This window comes from Thunnus thynnus, chromosome 4 (assembly GCF_963924715.1).
Source record: "Thunnus thynnus chromosome 4, fThuThy2.1, whole genome shotgun sequence".
Lineage (NCBI taxonomy): Eukaryota > Metazoa > Chordata > Actinopteri > Scombriformes > Scombridae > Thunnus > Thunnus thynnus.
Genome location: NC_089520.1, coordinates 2,552,181 through 2,572,851, shown reverse-complemented (window position 1 = coordinate 2,572,851; position 20,671 = coordinate 2,552,181). Strand labels below are relative to the sequence as shown.

The 20,671-nt window shown below is 40.1% G+C and overlaps 3 protein-coding genes across 3 annotated transcripts; all 3 read right to left on the bottom strand.

The window, feature by feature from the left end:
* Nucleotides 1-5,600: 5,600 nt before the first annotated feature.
* LOC137180879 (zinc-binding protein A33-like) lies at nucleotides 5,601-7,438 on the bottom strand. Its single transcript, XM_067586153.1, has 2 exons — nucleotides 7,127-7,438; nucleotides 5,601-7,018 (listed from the first exon to the last, which is right to left on the bottom strand). The coding sequence occupies exon 2, from the start codon at nucleotides 6,999-7,001 to the stop codon at nucleotides 5,601-5,603; it is 1,401 nt and encodes a 466-aa protein (XP_067442254.1). The 5' UTR covers nucleotides 7,002-7,018; nucleotides 7,127-7,438.
* Nucleotides 7,439-10,415: 2,977 nt separating this feature from the next.
* Nucleotides 10,416-13,240, bottom strand: LOC137180878 (nuclear factor 7, brain-like). The gene has a single exon (XM_067586152.1). It carries the CDS (start codon nucleotides 13,232-13,234, stop codon nucleotides 11,813-11,815), a length of 1,422 nt encoding a protein of 473 aa, XP_067442253.1. The 5' UTR covers nucleotides 13,235-13,240; the 3' UTR covers nucleotides 10,416-11,812.
* Nucleotides 13,241-17,949: 4,709 nt separating this feature from the next.
* LOC137182204 (nuclear factor 7, brain-like) lies at nucleotides 17,950-19,852 on the bottom strand. Its single transcript, XM_067588541.1, has one exon. It carries the CDS (start codon nucleotides 19,841-19,843, stop codon nucleotides 18,446-18,448), a length of 1,398 nt encoding a protein of 465 aa, XP_067444642.1. The 5' UTR covers nucleotides 19,844-19,852; the 3' UTR covers nucleotides 17,950-18,445.
* Nucleotides 19,853-20,671: the final 819 nt, after the last annotated feature.

Below are 20,671 nucleotides of genomic sequence, written 5' to 3'. Positions count from 1 at the left end.
GAGCAGCAAGAATTAATTTCAATGCTAAGAATTAGACTTAAGATGCTCTAAAGAACCAGTTTAGAAGTTTAGAAGTTAAAAAGAGTGAGCAACAGTGATCATGTTTTCAGTCTTCAGAGAGTGCAGGAACACGGTTCTGTTTACAGCTTCACTAGTTTGTTGTGCTACATATCACAATCTCTTGACTTTATACTACACTGTACACTGTAAATATTGGGCGGAGAACGTAGTGCTTCATTTACAAGTGCAGACAATGAAGATGAATGAAAATCAGTTTTCTTTATTCTTGTTTCTTTGTTTCTAAAACACGTCTCAGGTGTTCAGCCCTGTCTCAGGATCTACTCTGAACCAATTTTGGCCTCCGTCACTTACATTGAAAGCACATTTGAAGGGGATCTTTTAATAGTTAGTATGAACAGGAGGAATGATTACAGCGAGAAAAACCTCTTTCACTGTTCATATGAACACCTGACTGTTGACTGAAAAACTGGGAACCCGTCCTTTAACCCTGTGGTTATTATTTTTGCCATAACAACAAATGTGGCCTCTGTCACATCTATTTTGTTTCTATTATCTGGATTTTATGCTGCTGTATACATGGGGAAATAAAATCTAAATGTAATTTGTTTTTGCTACAATTAGAAAATACCAGGGAAATCCTTCAGTTAAAACCATTTATTGTTTGTGAAAACAAACTAAAAGCAACACAATTTACAACAAAGGAAAAGGGGGAATTCAACACTTATGAGGACATTTTACTTGTAAAATTTAATGAAGAGTGTAACAATAAAAAAAAAAATTTAAAAAGCTGATATGGAAAAAATTGCAGCAACAGTGAACAGTGTTAATCCCACAGTTAAGAGGGGCATCAAAGACGTTCAAAAAAGATATAAAAACATGGTACAAGACGCAAAGAAAGAAATGTTCTCCCCTTTTTTGTTGAGTGCTACTAGTCAGTTGGTGTCACTGATTGTTACCATGGTAACGTGGGTCTTAGGCCTGAGTTAGCCTGGGGGTAAGGTGTCTAATTTTTTTAGTTTAAAATTAGTCAGTCTTTATTTTTGTGAAACAGTGTAACTTTCATTAGACTAATCTATGAGCAAAATTAAGACTGGCCTAACACTACAGACCAGTCTAAAATACCTTTGTGAAACCGGCCCCTGATGCCAGTGGCAAAGTTCCGTTTAGCAAGCTGTTTTAGACCATACTTGGCACTAATTGCAGTATAGCCTAACAGCCCAAATGCACTGAAAGCATCTGACACGCACATTTTGAAGTACACCTATTATTTAAGCATTATGAGGTGCGTCAAACTGTCTTGACGCACCTCATAATGCTTTTGGTGACATAAAATTGCATTATGTCATAACGCAATTTTGACAGCTTGCTAAACGGAACTTTTTCGATCGATTTTAATGAAAAATGAATGAGAAAAAACTTGATTATTTGAACTAATAATGTACATTTATTTTGGGGGGTCTAAAGCCCCCTAAAATAGGCGTAGCGAAGCATCAAATGACGCGCGTCAATTATCGCCTTGATAGATTGTGCAGTTCAACAGCCACACTTTAAGAACCGAGCGTGTTGAGTCATACCTCTCGTGGTACCTACGTTTCCCGAAGACAATTGAGGAATTGAGGAAGGCCCTCAGCCTTCTTTGTTATACTGTCACTCATGATTCCACGCCCCTCTCTGTTTATGCTACGATTCAAAAGAATTCCAGAACTGAATCTAAATTATATTTAACCTGAGAAACCTTTTCCTACACTTATTTTTAGCTTGAACACATTGTTGTATTTTTCAGTTCAAGATCAAAACTTGAACTTCCAGTTTCAAATTTTAGTTTTTCAGTTACAATTTATTTTTTCAAATTATCAAACTTATTGGCCCAGATTTAGCACCATACATTACCGCAACCCACTATGTTGGAGTGTGAACTAGAGTTATCTACCCCTTTAAACAAAAACAGAGAAAAGGAAAACAAAACAACAAACAAACAAAAAAAAATAAAATATATTTCCTGAGTACTAAATTCTGTTGATCAATCCAGTTTGTTTTCCTGATTTCTCTCTTTAATAATTCTTACTCTTGAGAATACTTATTGCAGTCCAAAATGACATGTTCCACTGATTCCTCTATTTGACATAGGTCACATAGTCCTGAGGGATGGTTGTTTATTAATTGCAGTGTTCTCTTTAGTCTGGTGTGTGAGTGGAGCTGCTTCTTCTTCTTCTTCTTCTTCTTCCCCCATTACTGCCTCCTATTGGGTTCATCCAACACTATATTCCGATGTCAATATAGTCTCCTAATTAATCCAGTTTCCCTCAAGAAACTGAATACTAACCTCCTACCCCGCTCCGTATCCACACATTCAATCACATCCTTAATCCTTGCCTCCACTCTCTCAAGCCTCTGTAGATCCGTCATCATTCTTCTTCTCTCCTCATAATTCCTGCATGAAATCATGACATGCTCCACTGTCTCCCTCTACACCAATCACAATGGCCAGTTGGGTGTTTTCCAATAATGAAAAGTGTGCTGTTCAGATTGCTATTCTGTATTCCATACAAGTGTCTTCCTTTTGTTGTACTCTCCCAATACTATTGCCATTGCCTGATTATTTCCTTCCACACTACGCTTTTCCCTTCTGATTTTGACAATTTAACATTAACATCCACCACTATTCTCTTGACCACCTCCTTTGCTAGCTTGTCCGCCTTTTCATTTCCCAGAATCCCAACATGAGCTGGTACCCACAGGAATTGTCTTTTCCCTGACTGACTAACCTGGAACTGGTTAACAACAAGTCATAGATTAAATCTTGATGATTTTTGCCTTCTCCTGTTTTGATGCTTGTAAGTGCTGATACTGAGTCACTACAGATGAGAATTTTGTTTGCCCTCACTCCTTCCACCCACTCCAATGCTAAAAGCATTGCAATTAACTCAACTGCATAAACTATTGCGCAAATCCGAGAGCGGCGACGTCACATTGCGTGCGCTGCACCATGCTGTGCGCTGGACTCCGCATAAAGAGGTTGTTTACAAGGCAGGAAGAAGGACCTTCTTCTTTTTAAAACTGAGCTACCTTCAGAAGTGTTAAACTGAGACTTCCAAGCGGCGACGGCACATTCATTATCCTGCCGCCTGTAGAGTTCACGGATCAGCGGACTATGCTGGCGGGCCCTTGGCTCTCAGGGAAATAATGCGGCCAGTTTCTCTGTCCTGTGTCTGGTCACTACCGTGGGCCCCTACGTGGTCGCCGTCGCCCTCTGGTCTCCTCCCTGACTTGAGACAACTTAAGAGCACTGAGGTCATGCAAACGCGGGAAGGGGAGAGGGGTGGAGGAGGGCCCTCTTATATGATTCTAGCCACTTGGCCTAACTTGGGCTCCTGCGAGCCCACAAACCTGCCCTGGTCTCTCCAACTTGGGAACCCTGAAGGGATGTTGCTCCCCTAAACCTATTTGAATCCTAACAGCTATAAGGATTCACTAGACGCAACCACCTGGGTCGGCCTGGGGAGAGGTCCTTTTACACAAGCTCCCTACCCTATAGTGTGAGGTGTGTGAGTGAAACTAACAGTCAGTGGTGTTGCCGTAGTGTGGATGCGCTGGAGCTTACCTCTCGGGGGCCAAGGGGTGGCCTTCTAGGAGAGTCTCCGGCCTCGGTTGCTTTGTGTTCTCTCTCAGAGGAAAAAAGGTATCACACTGGAGCTTTTAAGATTTTATGTGGTTTTTATTCAATCAGTTCAAATGTTATAAAATGTCAATATATAAAAAATGTAAAAAAGGAAAAAAGAAGAAAAAGAAACTGGTTTAGTTTGGTTTGATTTCACATGCCTTTCTTTTCCAGGCCTATTTAGCCAGAGTGGGTTTTATTAAGAAATTTTGGACTTATCAATTTAGTCTCTCAGAATCTATCTATGTCTAACTTTGTTAACTGGCTGACATTGACCGTTTACAAACTCTCGATCTCCGGTGTTCTAAAGTTACCACCAGGCACTGATTATCTGCTCACAGCCAACTTTCACCAGTTTTACAAAAAGCTGCAAAAATGCATCAAAAATTGAAGTCTATCACTATCTCTGCTCTGAAGCTTTTTAGTAACAGAACTTTTTAGTTCTGTGGTGTGTGGCTCTGAAAGGAGAGCCCGCAGACAGGAAGCGCTGTTTATATACTCTCCTTCGCAAAACCACGACAGAGGTTGCACGTGCCACGGCACGCATCTAACCTAGCCAGACAAAACCAGTGTTTTAGTTCACCAAAAGGTCATGTCACCTAACATGAACTCGCACACAGCTGCACCTGCAGGTGCAAAGAGTTAACTTAAGTTCAAGTCACCCGAAATGAACCCATGCACAGCTGCACTCACAGGTGCAAAAGGGAACCCCCCCCCCCCTTTTTTTTTCTTCAACAACAAGACTGTAACAAAGATGGCGGATACATTTGCGTCAAAACCAACACAACCCATATCTGATATGCAACGTGGTAATAACACCTAGTTACACAACTCCTGATGGTAATGATGGGTATTTTCCAAGAATTACAATCTCAACAAAAAATAAAAATCGAGAGCAAATGGTTGCATGTCAACTGATATAGGTATTACTTGATTAAATCCAAAAATTAAAGAAAAACAAAGGTCACATTGTCAGTGTGATAACTAATATAAAATGTGATTATTATTGTAAGTAGGAAAATAAAAGATGTGATGATTAATATCAGTAGAATAATAAAAAATTCAATATATGTATAAATGTGTATTCACATGTATTGTGATTTTGTGTGAAAAGGTAAGGGGGGGGTGAGTGGGTGGATGTGAAAGAAAATGAGGATGAACGGAGGAGTTAGTGTGTGTGTGTGTGTGTGTGTGTGTGTGTGTGTGTGTGTGTGTGTGTGTGTGTGTGTGTGTGTGTGTGTGTGTGTGTGTAAATGTGATGTTGAAAGTAAAAAGTAACTTACGAAATAACATATTAAAAAGATGTAATATAAGGATACCTGATTCATCAAATCAATCAAACCTTGATTACATTGCTTCGCCCTGCTGAACAGTCTATCATCCTAAACAAGATGATAACTAAAAGATGGTTTCTGACAATACATTGTCGGCACACTTGTGGAGGCAGCTCCTTTAGTTTTTTTTTCAGTTCATTGTTCTGTCACCCAAATTTATGCCTATTTATGGTGAATGGATATCACGTCTCCTTTCTCCATCATAAGGTCATACCAGCATTCAGCCAGTGGGTAGGCATAGAATCAACAAATAGTTACAACAATAATTACACACTTTTTCGCCTCTCTTAACAACCAAAAGAGCTCTATTTTATTTGGGGGTATTTTCAATTGCAATAGAAACATTTTTGTGAATGGTGTGTTGCAGAGATTGTGCAATAAACCTGCCAGCTGTTCTGTTTTAAAAGCAACGTCTCCTTGTGAGTCTACCATACTGCTCAGAGCCTAGGTAAGTGAGGTATTGCTTTCCTTTCCAATTCAAAATAGAGGTGCTACAATGAGAACCATCATCATCGTCGAGCTTCAGAGGTTAAATTCAGCGACTTTTCCCTGTAAGAAATAAATGACAGTAAATATAAGAACCATCATCATCTGTAACTGCTCTGTTTCACTGTCACAGAGACCTTCAGTGGGGAAATCCTCAGTGGGAGTTTATCTCCAGTGTCAATGTATGGAAACAATCTGTCAGTGAAAGTGTGTGTGAATGTGTGTATGTGTGTGTTAGTATCAAGATCAGAGAACGACAGATTTCCTCTGTCCCAGTCCAGATTCACTCTGATCCTCTGGAGCTTCTTCTTCACTGAGAGATCAGTGCGGAGACCTGGTGGTGACCATGCTGAGTATTTATCATGACAGAACCTTATTCTCCATAATCCAGACAGTATGATTCCCTTCCTCTGGACAGACTCTGATAACACACCCAGTCTCCAGGTTGTATTGTTTCCAACCTCGACATCCCAGCTGTGAGTCCCTGAGTTAAAGCCCTCAGAGCCCAGAACACAGCAGAAGTGATCAAACCTCTCTGGATTATCAGGAAGCTGCTGTCGCGCTACTCGTCTCACACTGGTCAGATCTTCAGACAGGATGAGTTGTGGATGTGCAGTGTTTGGATCCAGAATGACAGGAGTGTAGGAGACCATCTCCTTCATGTTGTTCCAGATGTTGAAGGCCAGGTTGCCCAGGTGTTTGGCCTGGTCTATCAGAGCTCCTGAGAGCAGCTGTGGATCATCCAGCAGGGGGCAGCGCTGGACTCTTTCCAATGCAGCCTTGTAGTTGTGCAGGAATGAGACGTCTTCAGCTCTCAGCTCCTCCTCTGTGGCTCTGACTGTGTGTGAAAGAGCTGCTATCTCTCTGCTCAGAGCCTCCATCTTCTCCTTCATCATCTGACTCTTCTGCTTCTCTTCCTCCCTCAGAGCAGCCATCCTGGCCTCCTCTTCCTCTTCTAGAAACTGGTGAAGCTTCTTAAACTGCTCCTTAATCTGCCTCTCTGTGTGTCGAGCCTGGACCTTAATGTGTTCTGCTGTTTGATCAAACTTCACTTTAACTTCTTCACAAACCTTTAACTTCTCCTTTAAGGACATCAGAGTTTCTTCAAGTTCCTTCTTGTTTTGTCGTGCAGCTTCATCGATGGGTCTGAATCTGTGGTTGGTGTGTTTTTCTGAATCTCTGCAGACAAGACACACTGGCTGCTGATGGTCCAGACAGAAGAGTTTGAGTTTCTCAGAGTGCAGACTGCAGAAAGCCTCTGAAGCTCTCTGATCTCTGTCCTGTAAGAAGGAGTCACACAGGTTCTTTAACACCAGGTTACAGGGTGGTTGATCCTTTGAAGATCTTCTCTTACAAACTGGACACTCACGTGTTGATTTCTCTCTCCACCAGCTCTTCAGACAGTCTTTACAGAAGCTGTGGCTACATGACAGAACAACAGGATCTCTAAAGATGTCATGACAGACCGGACAGCAGAGATCCTCCTCTGATCTGGAAGACATTTTGTCTCCGAGTGAAGCTGAAAACACAACAGACAGAAAGTACAGTCAGTCATGGCTCCCCTCCCTCCTCTACTAACTTCACTGACATTTACTTCACTTTGACTCCATTTTTTAGTCAAACTCACATTCAGTGTGTGGAGAGTCAGCAGGTTGAAGCAGCAGAGTTCTAGTTTTCCACTTTTCTCTCCTGTAGCTGTACTCACTCAGAGGAAGTTGTTAGTTTGGTCTGAAGGTGAATCTGATCGTCTGTTTTTCAGTCTGTGTGTCTCTTCAGAGACGAAGAACAAACTGTTTCCTGCTTTGTCTCAGGTGAGTCAGGTGAGGGGTGGAGCTTTCTCAGACCTCCTCTAATAAATGCTGTTGCTTCACATGTAACACAGAGTGTGTTTCATTCCACAGTTCAAAAATACACCTACCAACACCTCTAAAGATTAATGACTAACATCAATTTGTCTGATTTTATCTGTGCAGTACAGAACATCATAGAAAATAATCTGTCATTCAGAGGATCAGTAGTTCTGTTGTGATGGAGCTTTTATTGTGCAGGAACTTAAGGTTCACATAGCAGTGGTGTAGGCAGAAACTGTATTTTGGGTGGGCCATCTTTTCCCAGAAAAAATGATTTATGAAAAGTTAGAAGAAAAAAAAAGAACAAAAACAAACTGAAAAATGAGCGACCAGGTTACTTTGCAATGTTCTGCATCACAAAGTAAAACACTGTCTATCCAACAAGCTCAACCAACAGAGCATCAGACTATAAAGGCTGAACACAACACTATAGACAAAAAGTGTCTTTTACAGCCTCTCCAGGCTAAAATACAGTATATATGCATCGGTAAGACCAGCTGTTCCTAAGCTCTACAGCACACAGCTGTTAATTAACCATTTTATTAATTTTTGGGGCATAAGTTGAGGGGAGGACCGTAGTATGAGCCTCTTGAACTCTTCTGTCACATCTGTTTCGTTTCTATTACGTGTTTTTTATGCTGCTGTGTATATGGGGAAATAACAAAATGTAAATGTAATGTTTTTTTTACTACAATTAAATAAAAAAAAAAAACAGGGAAATCCTTCAGTTAAATCCATTCATTGTTTGTGAAAATAAACTAAAAGCAACACAATTTACAACAAATGAAAAGGGGGCTGCAGGTGGAGCCAAATCAAAGAACTACTTAAAAAAATTAACAGTAACTTCTACTTCGAACACAAATACCAGTTTGTGACCTAAGTGGAGACATCATGTTGAATCCATCAAGTGCACTAGTATAATACATTATTATAGTATTACTAGTATAGTACATTAGTAATAACATTAGCTGCAATAACACCTGGAGGTCATTTTAATATGTTTACATAAACCCTGCTTTATATTCAGTCCAGATCAGGCCATGAAACCCTCCTGCAGTTTGTGGTTCAATGTCTCCATCTAGTGGCTGAACATTTGAACAGCTGTTATCTCAAACCTGTGGGACAACTACAAACCAGTGATACCAAATTCCCAAATTACAATGATTTTAAAACAGGGCTGTAGATACCATTGATCATACTGAGATAATGTCCTCTGTATTTTATTTTACTGTAATTGTGTGTGTTTGTGTGTGTGTGTGTGTACCGTTATACAAGTGCAGCTGGGAATACTGTCAGTTAGGGGTACCGTGGAATATTGCTTGTAAGGGGGACTCTGTGTATTATAAGTAAGGGATACCCTGGTATATTAAAGGAAAGGGTATCATGGACTATTATAAGTAAGGGGTATGATGGAACATTGTAGGAAAGGGGTAAGACAGGAAATGGCTATTTTAAGAGCGACTTGATCCATTTTATACATACGATTATTGATCCATCATTATAGATAATGTTGGGACTCAGTAGGAGCAGTTTGGTTATTAGTAATAATTAATAATTACCAAAGATCATTATTAATTATTAAAAATAAATAAAGTTATAAATGTAAATCAATAACTATGGGGCATTACCCTGATGTCAGGGACCAATAACCAAAACAGTGAAGTCAGTCTCAAAAGGGGTGTTCACTTTAAGAATGTCAATATCTGAGAGACACTGACATTTATAAAGATATAAAGAAGAACAGTGAAGGTTCGAGTCTAAGCTCTGACTCTCTCAATCAGCCACTTTTCACAATAAATGAGCACAATAATCACAGAAGACTTCTCTTTAAAGATATAACAGTGTTTATTAAACAATGGCAAAGTTAACAAAGTTAGCTGATGCTTTGACCAATAAATCACTATCTTAAAATCTAATTTTACCTAAGCAACAACAGCTATATACAGTGAAAATGCATGCAAGCGGGAGCGTGCGTGTGTTCTGTCGTCTTGCGCGAGCCTCCCTCACTCTAAATCTGGCAAAATGTGAGTTTGGGAAGGGCACCTTGAGATACCTATGCAGGCAAGTTGGTCAGGGTCAGGTTCATCCCATTGAGGCAAAAGTTAGCACTATAACTGAGTTCCCTGCTCCCACCACCAGGCGTGCCCTTTGGGTGACAGGCTACTACAGAAGTTTCTGTAGGAACTTCTCCACAGTGGTTCATCCCCTGACTAGTCTCACTGGCCCTAAAGAAGAGTATAGGTGGACCCCAGAGTGCCAACACACTTTTGAGAGTGTGAAAGCCCTCCTGTGCCACGCTCCTGTACTCACTGCCCCTAATTTCTCCCAGCCTTTTAAGTTAGAGGCTGATGCCAGCACTGTAGGTGCCGGGGCTGTGTTAATGCAGGAGGATGCTGATGGGATAGAGCATCCCATCAGTTACTTCTCCCACAAATTCAACAAGCATCAGTTCAAGCACATTGCCATGAGAAGGAGACACTAGCCCCACTGTGGTCTCTGCAACACTTTGAGGTATACATTGGTTCCTGCAGTTTGTCCCGGGTAGTGTATACCGATCACAATCCTATGGTGTTTGTGTCGCACACGCACAATCACAACCCCCCCCCCTTTTCCTTACTACAAGTGCTTGCTCATGGGGGAATTGTTGGGTCTCTCTTTAAATTAAAGAGTATCATCTAGACCTGCTCTATGTGAAACGAGCCCTTAGATTACTTTTGTTGTGATTTGGCACTATATAAATAAAATTGAATAGAATTGAATTGAATTGAATTTTTTGCAGAATAAGTTGTGGGGAGGTCTGTTGCATAAACCTCTTGAGCTCTTCTGTCACATCTGTTTTGTTTCTATTATCTGGATTTTATGCTGCTGTATATATGGGGAAATAACTAAATCTAAATGCAATAAATAAAAAATACCAGTGAAATCCTTCAGCTAAAACCATTTATTGTTTGTGAAAACAAACAATAACTTCTTCTTCCAACACAAATACCAGTTTGTGGCCAAAGTGGAGACATCATGTTGAATCCATCAAGTGCACTAGTATAATACATTATTATAGTATTACTAGTATAGTACATTAGTAATAACATTAGCTGCAATAACACCTGGAGGTCATTTTTACCATGTTTACATAAACCCTGCTTTATATTCAGTCCAGATCAGACCATGAAACCCTCCTGCAGTTTGTGGTTCAATGTCTCCATCTAGTGGCCGAACATTTGAACAGCTGTTATCTCAAACCTGTGGGACAACTACAAACCAGTGATACCAAATTCACAAATTACAATGATTTTAAAACAGGGCTGTAGATACCATTGATCATACTGAGGTAATGTCCTCTGTATTTTATTTTACTGTAATCATGTGTGTGTGTGTGTGCTATTACACAAGTGCAGCTGGGAATACTGTCAGTTAGGGGTACCCTGTATATTATAAGTAAGGGATACCCTGGAATATTAAAGGAATGGAGTATCATGGACTATTATAAGTAAGGGGTATGATGGAATATCGTATGAAAGGACTATTTTAATTTAGAAAAATATAGACAGCAGGAGATTTGTGTGATTTGAAGGCTTCCTGTGGAGACAATTTACTAACAGAAACTGAGAGAAAAGAGACAAATAGTTAAAAACAGATGGGTCCTGTAGAGTCTGTGTGTATTGTTACGTTTGTTAAAATAAAGGTCAGAACTAAAACATGATGACAATAAATCTGAACACATTTCCTGCTTCACTTTTTATTGGTTTCCACACAAAGTTTTCCAGTTAAGAAGAATCACAGCAGGTTACAGGTTACATGAACATCCAGCAAACATCAGGAATCATTTACATTTTCTACATTTAGCAGGTTTTCTTATTCAGAGAGAAACAGCAGAGAAAACTTCAGCTCTTAAATCACCAACATGAACCAAAACTCACATGTCCGCATTAAAACTCACATGTCCACCTTGAATAAAACTCCTCCTCTGATTAAATGACAGAATTCAAACTGATGAAAACTCAATAAAAACACTTTTACAGATAGAATTATTTTGACTTCATCACATCAAATTAAAACCTTAACAAATATTTCAAATTATTTCATATACAGTTTTACATACAGTATATTTAATTAAACAGTTAATTACATTTAATGTTTGTAAATTTTATCATTTGAACTGGAATTTAAAATAAAGTTCAACATGCAGTAATTGATTCTTGGATGCTGGTCTTCATGGCTCCACACAAAGTCAACATCAGAAAACATTAACAACCATTTAAAATGACACAGTATCAATAAAAAAACTAAAGGCTGAAGAGACCAAATATAAAGATCAGAGAATAAGTTGAATCATTTTATGTTTGACAAAAACAGCAACAAGTGAAACAACATGAACATATTTTGGAATAATGAGACAGCAGGAGGACAGAAGCTTCAGAGGTTAAATTCAGCGACTTTTCCCTTTAAGAAATAAATGACAATAATTAAAAGAACCATCCTCTTCGTCTGTAACTGATCTGTTCTACTGTCACAGAGACCTTCAGTGGGGAAATCTTCAGTTGGAGTTTATCCCCAGTGCTAATGTATGGAAACAGTCTGTCAGTGAAAGTTTGTGTGAAGGTGTGTATGTGTGTGTTAGTATCAGGATCAGAGAACAACAGATTTCCGCTGTTCCAGTCCAGATTCACTCTGATCCTCTGAAACTTCTTCTTCACTGGGAGAGAAGTGGGGGGAGCTGGTGGTGACAATGCTGAGTATTCACCTTCATGGAACCATATTGTCCATAATCCAGACTGTAGGCTTCCCTTCCTCTGGACAGACTCTGATAACACACCCAGTCTCCAGTATGTATTATTGTCTCCAACCTCGACATCCCAGCTGTGAGTCCCTGAGTTAAAGCCCTCAGAGCCCAGGACAGAGCAGAAGTCATCAAACCTCTCTGGATTATCAGGAGGCTGCTGTATCTCTCCTTCTCTCACACTGGTCAGATCTTCAGACAGGATGAGTCCTGGACCAGCAGTGTTTGGATCCAGAATGACAGGAGTGTAGGAGACCATCTCCTTCATCTTGTTCCAGATGTTGAAGGTCAGGTTGCCCAGGTGTTTGGCCTGGTCTATCAGAGCTCCTGAGAGCAGCTGTGGATCATCCAGCAGGAGGCAGCGCTGGACTCTTTCCACTGCAGCCTTGTAGTTGTGCAGGAATGAGACGTCTTCAGCTCTCAGCTCCTCCTCTGTGGCTCTGACTGTGTGTGAAAGAGCTGCTATATCTCTGCTCAGAGCCTCCATCTTCTCCTTCATCATCTGACTCTTCTGCTCCTCTTCCTCCCTCAGAGCAGCCATCCTGGCCTCCTCTTCCTCTTGTAGAAACTGGTGAAGCTTCTTAAACTGCTCCTTAATTTGCCTCTCTGTGTGTCGGGCCTGGACCTTAATGTGTTCTGCTGTTTGATCAAACTTCACTTTAACTTGTTCACAAACCTTTAACTTCTCCTCTAAGGACATCAGAGTTTCCTCAAGTATCTTCTTGTGTTGTCGTGCAGCTTCACTGATGGGTCTGAATCTGTGATTGGTGTGTTTTTCTGAATCTCTGCAGACGAGACACACTGGCTGCTGATGGTCCAGACAGAAGAGTTTGAATTTCTCAGAGTGCAGACTGCAGAGAGCCTCTGACGCTCTCTGATCTCTGTCCTGTAAGAAGGACTCACACAGCTTCTTTAACACCAGGTTACAAGGTGGTTTTGACTTTGAAGATCTTCTCTTACAAACTGGACACTCACGTGTTTGTTTCTCTCTCCACCAGCTCTTCAGACAGTCTTTACAGATGCTGTGGCTACATGACAGAACAACAGGATCTCTAAAGACGTCATGACAGACCGGACAGCAGAGATCCTCCTCTGATCTGAAAGACATTTTGACTCCGAGTGAAGCTGAAAACACAACAGACAGAAAATAGAGTCAGTCATGGCTCCCCTCCCTCCTCTACTAACTTCACTGACATTTACTTTCCCCAGTTTTTAGTCAAACTCACATTCAGTGTGTGGAGAGTCAGCAGGTTGAAGCAGCAGTGTTCTAGTTTTCCACTTTTCTCTCCTGTAGCTGTACTCACTCAGAGGAAGTTGTTAGTTTGGTCTGAAGGTGAATCTGATCATCTGTTTCTCAGTCTGTGTGTCTCTTTAGAGACGAAGAACAAACTGCTTCCTGCTTTGTCTCGCGTGAGTCAGGTGAGGGGTGGAGCTTTGTCAACTAACAGGTTTTACCTGATTTTATCTGTACAGCACAGAATATCATGACCTTTATGAAGTTTAGAAAATAAACATAGTCATTTAGAGGATCAGTGGTTCTGTTGTGATGGAGCTTTTATTGTGCAGGAACTTAAGGTTCACATAGCAGTGGTGTAGGCAGAGATTGTATTTTGGATGGGCCATCTTTTCTCAGAAAAATTGATCAATGAAAAGTTAGAAGAAGAAAAAAGAACAAACACAAACTAAAAACAAGCAACCAATTTACTTTGCAACGTTCTGCATCACAAAAGCAATAACAGTAAAACACTGTCTATCCAACATGCAATCAACAGAGCATCAGACTAAAAAGGCTTCACACAACAGTATAGACAAAAAGTGTCTTTTTCCAGACTAAAATACAGTATATACACACTAGCAAGACCTGCATACTAGTGCACTAGTATAATACATTATTATAGTATTATTAGTATAGTACATTAGTAATAACATTAGCTGCAATAACACCTGGGGTTCAGTTTACCATATTTACATAAACTCTGCTTCATATTCAGTCCAGATCAGGCCATGAAACCCTCCTGCAGTTTGTGGTTCAATGTCTCCATCTAGTGGCCGAACATTTGAACAGCTGTTATCTCAAACCTGTGGGACAACTACAAACCAGTGATACCAAATTCCCAAATTACAATGATTTTAAAACAGGGCTGTAGATACTATTGATTACACTGAGGTAATGTCCTCTGTATTTTATTTTACTGTAATCGTGTGTGTTTGTGTGTGTGTGTGTGTGTGTGTGTGTGTGTGTGTGTGTGTGTGTGTGTGTGTGCGTGTGTACTGTTATACAAGTGCAGCTGGGAATACTGTCAGTTAGGGGTACCGTGGAATATTGCTTGTAAGGGGGACCCTGTGTGTTATAAGTAATACCCTGGTATATTAAAGGAAAGGGTATCATGGACTATTATAAGTAAGGGGTATGATGGAATGTTGTAGGGAAGGGGTAAGACAGGAAATGGCTATTTTAAGAGCGACTTGAGACCATTTTATACATACGATTATTGATCCATCATTATAGATACTATTGGGACTCAGTAGGAGCAGTTTGGTTATTAGAAATAATTAATAATTACCAAAGATCATTATTAATTATGAAAAATAAATAAAGTCATAAATATAAATCAATAACTATGAGGCATCACCCTGATGTCAGGGACCAATAACCAAAACAGTGAAGTCAGTCTCAAAAGGGGTGTTCACTTTAAGAATGTCAATATCTGAGAGACACTGACATTTATAAAGATATGAAGAAGAACAGTGAAGGTTCGAGTCTAAGCTCTGACTCTCTCAATCAGCCACTTTTCACAATAAATGAGCACAATAATCACAGAAGACTTCTCTTTAAAGATATAACAGTGTTTATTAAACAATGGCAAAGTTAACAAAGTTAGCTGATGCTTTGACCAATATCATCATTTCACTATCCTAAAATCTAATTCTACCTAAGCAACAACAACAGCTACATACAGTGAAAACGCATGCAAGCGGGAGCGTGCGTGTGTGTGTGTGTATGAATATGGGAGTGTAGATGGGTATATGTGTGTCTCTGTGTGTGTGTGTGTGTATGAATATGGGAGTGTAGATGGGTATATGTGTGTCTCTGTGTGTGTGTGTGGGCAAGATGGCGACCATGATCTGGGAAGATGATGTCGCATGAGATTTAGGATGACTGATGTGATCTCGTGATATGACGTCATGCGATCTTAAGGATGGCAGATATAATGAAGTGATGTGTCTGATGGTAGATAACGTGGGGCAGAGCGGCGCTGTGTTCCACGCTATGTGACCATCAGATGTGTAAGTGTGACAGGGAGAACCTGTACCTGTGTAGTAGGGGAACAGTGCTACTATCACCAGACGGCAGGAAGACCAAGATCTAGTCCTGGCCCCCCAACACAATTCGACTCAGACCTACACTGTGCTGTGGTGCTAGGAAGAGTAGAACTTCAGGCATTTTCAGTGTCACAGGGTTTACCTGACAGGGGTTATGGTCTAGTGTGTTACCTCTGTACCTGTACTCGTGTGTAATATCACCTAAATGCTCCCCTTATTCCCTTCCCCGACAGTTGCAGGAATAAGTCGCCTCTACTTTGGAGAGTTGCCTCTATGAAATGATCAATAAACAGCTTGAGTTTAAACCACATCAATAGAGGGTTTATTCTAGTACTGGAACTAAAAAAATAAAAGAAAATACAATAATAATAATAAATAATATTACTGTGACTAACAGTAGCTTGGAAGCCATTCTCAATGAACCATGTTCAAGTCAAAATAAAAAATAAAATTAAAGTCAAATCAGTTTCACCCCTCACAGACTAACTCTCACCAGTGAGGTACAAATAATCTATTACCCCATAACAATATCACACAGCAGAGTTAAATATGTACCTTAAACGTGGAGACTGCAAACCCCAAATAGAAACCAAAAAAATTGGAAAACATGTATCCAATAAAGGAAACGTCTATCAGCACAGCAAATAACAACTGCAATTGACAGCTTCTTCTTAACAGCGGTCCAAATAATGGCTGAACAGAAACACCACTTTTACCATATAACAGTGAAAACACCAATGCACATCATAGTTACACTACCATGGTCAGATACGTCAGATAACTACAAGACATGTACTGTCACACAGATAAGAGTCAGATGAGTTGTCTGTGTGTGAAACCACAAATGTGATAAACAGTTTGCATTGCTATTATTGTCTGCTGTGCTTTCTTCTTGCCCGGTGTTTGTGATAGAATCTCATGTGGCAGGAAAACAACAGGTAACTCACAGTCTGTGTTGGAGAAAGTCACCAGTTGCAGTCTGTGCAGAGAGAAAGCGTGCACATCAAAGGCTCTGCCGTCCATGCTGCCACTGTCCTTGTCCACGCTGCACACTTCTTGGATTAAAATAAAAAAAACAGAACTGGAGCATGAAGAGACTATCCTAGACTACTCACTTACTCTTCTCTATCTATGAGGTGTGTGCCTCATCTAAGCAAGTGTGTCAAACAAAATATCACTTCTTCAACTGCGAAAAGCAGGCTGGGAGATGGAGTCTGTGAGAGCAGCATTTTGGCGCTGTTCTTAGGTTTCAGGGGTTAAAGGAAAAGGGAAGCCTCATGGTCAGGTTTCACAGTTTGTATGTAGGCCTGCTTTTGTCTGACAACATGGTCGAGGCCCAACATCCCCCCCGTTTGGTCGGAAGAGTGGGCTGCTGGCCGCAGTCTTCAGAGCAACCCAAGGGTGAACTAGTCCACGCAGGAGGCGTGACCTGTGTGTTACACAGTCCATGTCCCTGAAACAAAGAGTCCTTAATCCTTGAGGAAAAGCTAGAGAGTCTGTATAGTTCAACAGTTCCTGAGTTTAACAGAGGCTTGTCTGGGCAGTTATTGAGGCAATGTCCTGGCAGAGTTCTAGCTACATCTAGGTACACAAGGTATTAACCAACACAATCATTTGCTGCTCTTTGGTCATCAACAATAACAACACAAAATCAAGAAAAGAAAACAAAAGAAAAAGGAAAGGTGGTTAGGTTAATAGGCTCACTCAAAGAGGTTGGAGTTATCTAGTGAAATGGTACAGACTGGTATGCTGAATGTCAAGGAGGGAGTCCAGTCTGACCTGTGTGTGTTTGAATGTTCCTGTAAGTGATGTGTGAATCACTTACAGGTACATTAATTATTAATAACTAATCATTCAAAAATGATTAACTATTGATTATTGTGCATAAATATTCCAAAAAAGGCTGATATATTGAGGGCCTCACACGGGGCACCATTATGTTGGTACTGAGTAGGAGGTGTTTGGTTTTTAATTTTTTAATAATTACAAATTATCTTTGGTAATTGTTAATTATTGCTAATGACCAAACAGCTCCTAATGAATCCCAACAATATGATTATTTTAATAAGTTTACAACATATAGACAGCAGGAAATTTGCGTGATTTGAAGGCTACCTGTGGAGACAATTTACTAACAGAAACAGAGAGAAAAGAGACAAATAGTTAAAAAAACGTGATGGATCCTGTAGAGTCTGTGTGAATTGTTACTTTTGATAAAATGAAGGTCAGAACTAAAACATGATGAAAGTAAATTTGAACATATTTCTTCCACACAAAGTTTTCCAGCTGAAGACTCACAGCAGGTTACAGGTTACATGAACATCAGCAAACATCAGCAATCATTTACATTTTCTACATTTAGCAGATTTTCTTATTCTTATTCCTTATTTCTTTATCTTTATTTCTTATTCAAAGAGAAACAGCAGAGGAAACATCAGCTCTTAAATCTTGGTGATGAACCCAAGCTCACATGTCCACCTTCAATAAAAACCCCTCCTCTGATTAAATGACAGAATTCAACTGACGAAAACTGAATAAAAACACTTTTACAGATAGAATTATTTTGACTACATCACATCAAATGAAAACCTTTACAAATATTTTGAATTATTTCATATACAGTTTTATATACAGTATATTTAATTAAATAACAAATTACATTTAATGTTTGTAAACTTTATAATCTGAACTGGAATTTAAAATAAAGTTCATCATGCAGTAATTGATTCTTGGATGCTGGTCTTCATGGCTCCACACAAAGTCAACATCAGAAAACATTAAGAACCATTTAAAATGACACAGTATCAATAAAAAAACTAAAGGCTGAAGAGACCAAATATAAAGATCAGAAAATAAGTTGAATCATTTTATGTTTGACAAAAACAGCAACAAGTGAAACAATATGAACATATTCTTCAACTTCAGAGGTTAAATTCAGTGACTTTTTCCTTTAAGAAATAAATGAGAGTAATTATAAGAACCATCATCATTGTCTCTAACTGCTCTGTTCTACTGTCACAGAGACCTTCAGTGGCAAAATCTTTAGTGGGACTTTATCCCAAGTGTAAATGTATGGAAACAGTCTGTCAGTGAAAGTGTGTGTGAAGCTGTGTATTTGTGTGTTAGTATCAGGATCAGAGAATGACAGATTTCTTTTGTTCCAGTCCAGATTCACTCTGATCCTCTGGAGCTTCTTCTTCACTGAGAGATCAGTGGGGGAGGCTGATGATGACCATGCTGAGTATTTATCATTATAGAAATATATTGTCCATAATCCAGACTGTATGATTCCCTTCCTCTGGACAGACTCTGATAACACACCTAGTGACCAGTATGTATTGTCTCCAACCTCGACATCCCAGCTGTGAGTCCCTGAGTTAAAGCCCTCAGAGCCCAGGACAGAGGAAATGGTGTTAAACCTCTCTGGATTATCAGGAAGCTGCTGTTTCTCTCCTCCAAATCTCACACTGGTCAGATCTTCAGACAGGATGAGTTCTGGATAAACAGTGTTTGCATCCAGAATGACAGGAGTGTATGAGACCATCTCCTTCATCTTGTTCCAGATGTTGAAGGCCGGGTTGCCCAGGTGTTTGGCCTGGTCTATCAGAGCTCCTGAGAGCAGCTGTGAATTATCCAGCAGGGGGCAGCGCTGGACTCTTTCCACTGCAGCCTTGTAGTTGTGCAGGAATGAGACGTCTTCAGCTTTCAGCTCCTCCTCTGTGGCCCTGACTGTGTGTGAAAGAGCTGCTATCTCTCTGCTCAGAGCCTCAATCTTCTCCTTCATCATCTGACTCTTCTTCTCCTCTTCCTCCCTCAGAGCAGCCATCCTGGCCTCCTCTTCCTCTACTAGAAACTGGTGAAGCTTCTTAAACTGCTTCTTAATCTGCCTCTCTGTGTGTCGGGCCTGGACCTTAATGTGTTCTGCTGTTTGATCAAACTTCACTTTAACTTCTTCACAAACCTTTAACTTCTCTTTTAAGGGCTTCAGAGTTTCCTCAAGTTCCTTCTTGTGTTGTCGTGCAGCTTCATCAACGGGTCTCAATCTGTGGTTGGTGTGTTTTTCTGAATCTCTGCAGATGCGACACACTGGCTGCTGATGGTCCAGACAGAAGAGTTTGAGTTTCTCGGAGTGCAGACTGCAGAGAGCCTCTGAAGCTCTCTGATCTCTGTCCTGTAAGAAGGACTCACACAGGTTCTTTAGCACCAGACTAAGAGGTGGTTCTCCCTTTGAGGATCTTCTCTTACAAACTGGACACTCACATGTTTGTTTCTCTCTCCACCAGCTCTTCAGACAGTCTTTACAGAAGCTGTGGCTACATGACAGAACAACAAGATCTCTAAAGACGTCATGACAGACCGGACAGCAGAGATCCTTCTCTGATCTGGAAGCCATTTTGTCTCTGAGTGAAGCTGAAAACACAGCAGACCGAAAGTACAGTCAGTCATGACTCCCCTCCCTCCTCTACTAACCTCACTGACATTTACCCTCCACCCACATTCATTTTAAGTTGTGAATCACTGTATCTTAAATTCCCTATATTGCAACACTTGCAAAAACTTTTCCTTCCACTCTAAGACATTAGGCAAAATAAAGCAGGCAAACATTCAAAGAATATTTACATTTTAAATGCATACAGCGTATATTGCAACCAATAAAACTGTTTCAATGCTGAGTGTCTGCTGGGCTCCTGCAGACTTGATGGGTGCACCTCCCTTCTGGAGATGTTACTATGAAAACTTGCTGTTGGAGACTTAATACCACTCTGTTGTTACCTGAGGGTTGTACTACAAAGCGAGATTAGTGTGTTAGCGAGGTATGTTGAGTCTCAAGCCAGGGTTTTCAATGTCACAAAGGTGTCTCTCTTTTAACCTGGCTAGATCACCATGGTAACTTATGCTGCAAACTTAACCTGGTCTGGAGCAGGTTATGTTCCGAGTTTTGGGTTAAATTGGCAATAAAAAGCTCCGTCCTTTCACTAACTACCTGATTTGCTGCCAAGTTGTTTAACAATGCTGGTACTGCAGATATTAGAACACTGATTAGAAAATTGATTAGTCTTTTATCGTACTTACCATTGATTTTATATGTCATACTGTAAATTTGTACTGGTGCAATAGGTTAGGGTTACTTATGGGATGGGAGTTTGTTACAATATATCAAACTTTATTTCAAAAATAATAAAAAACTAAAAACTAATGAAAAAATACTTTGTACAAAACA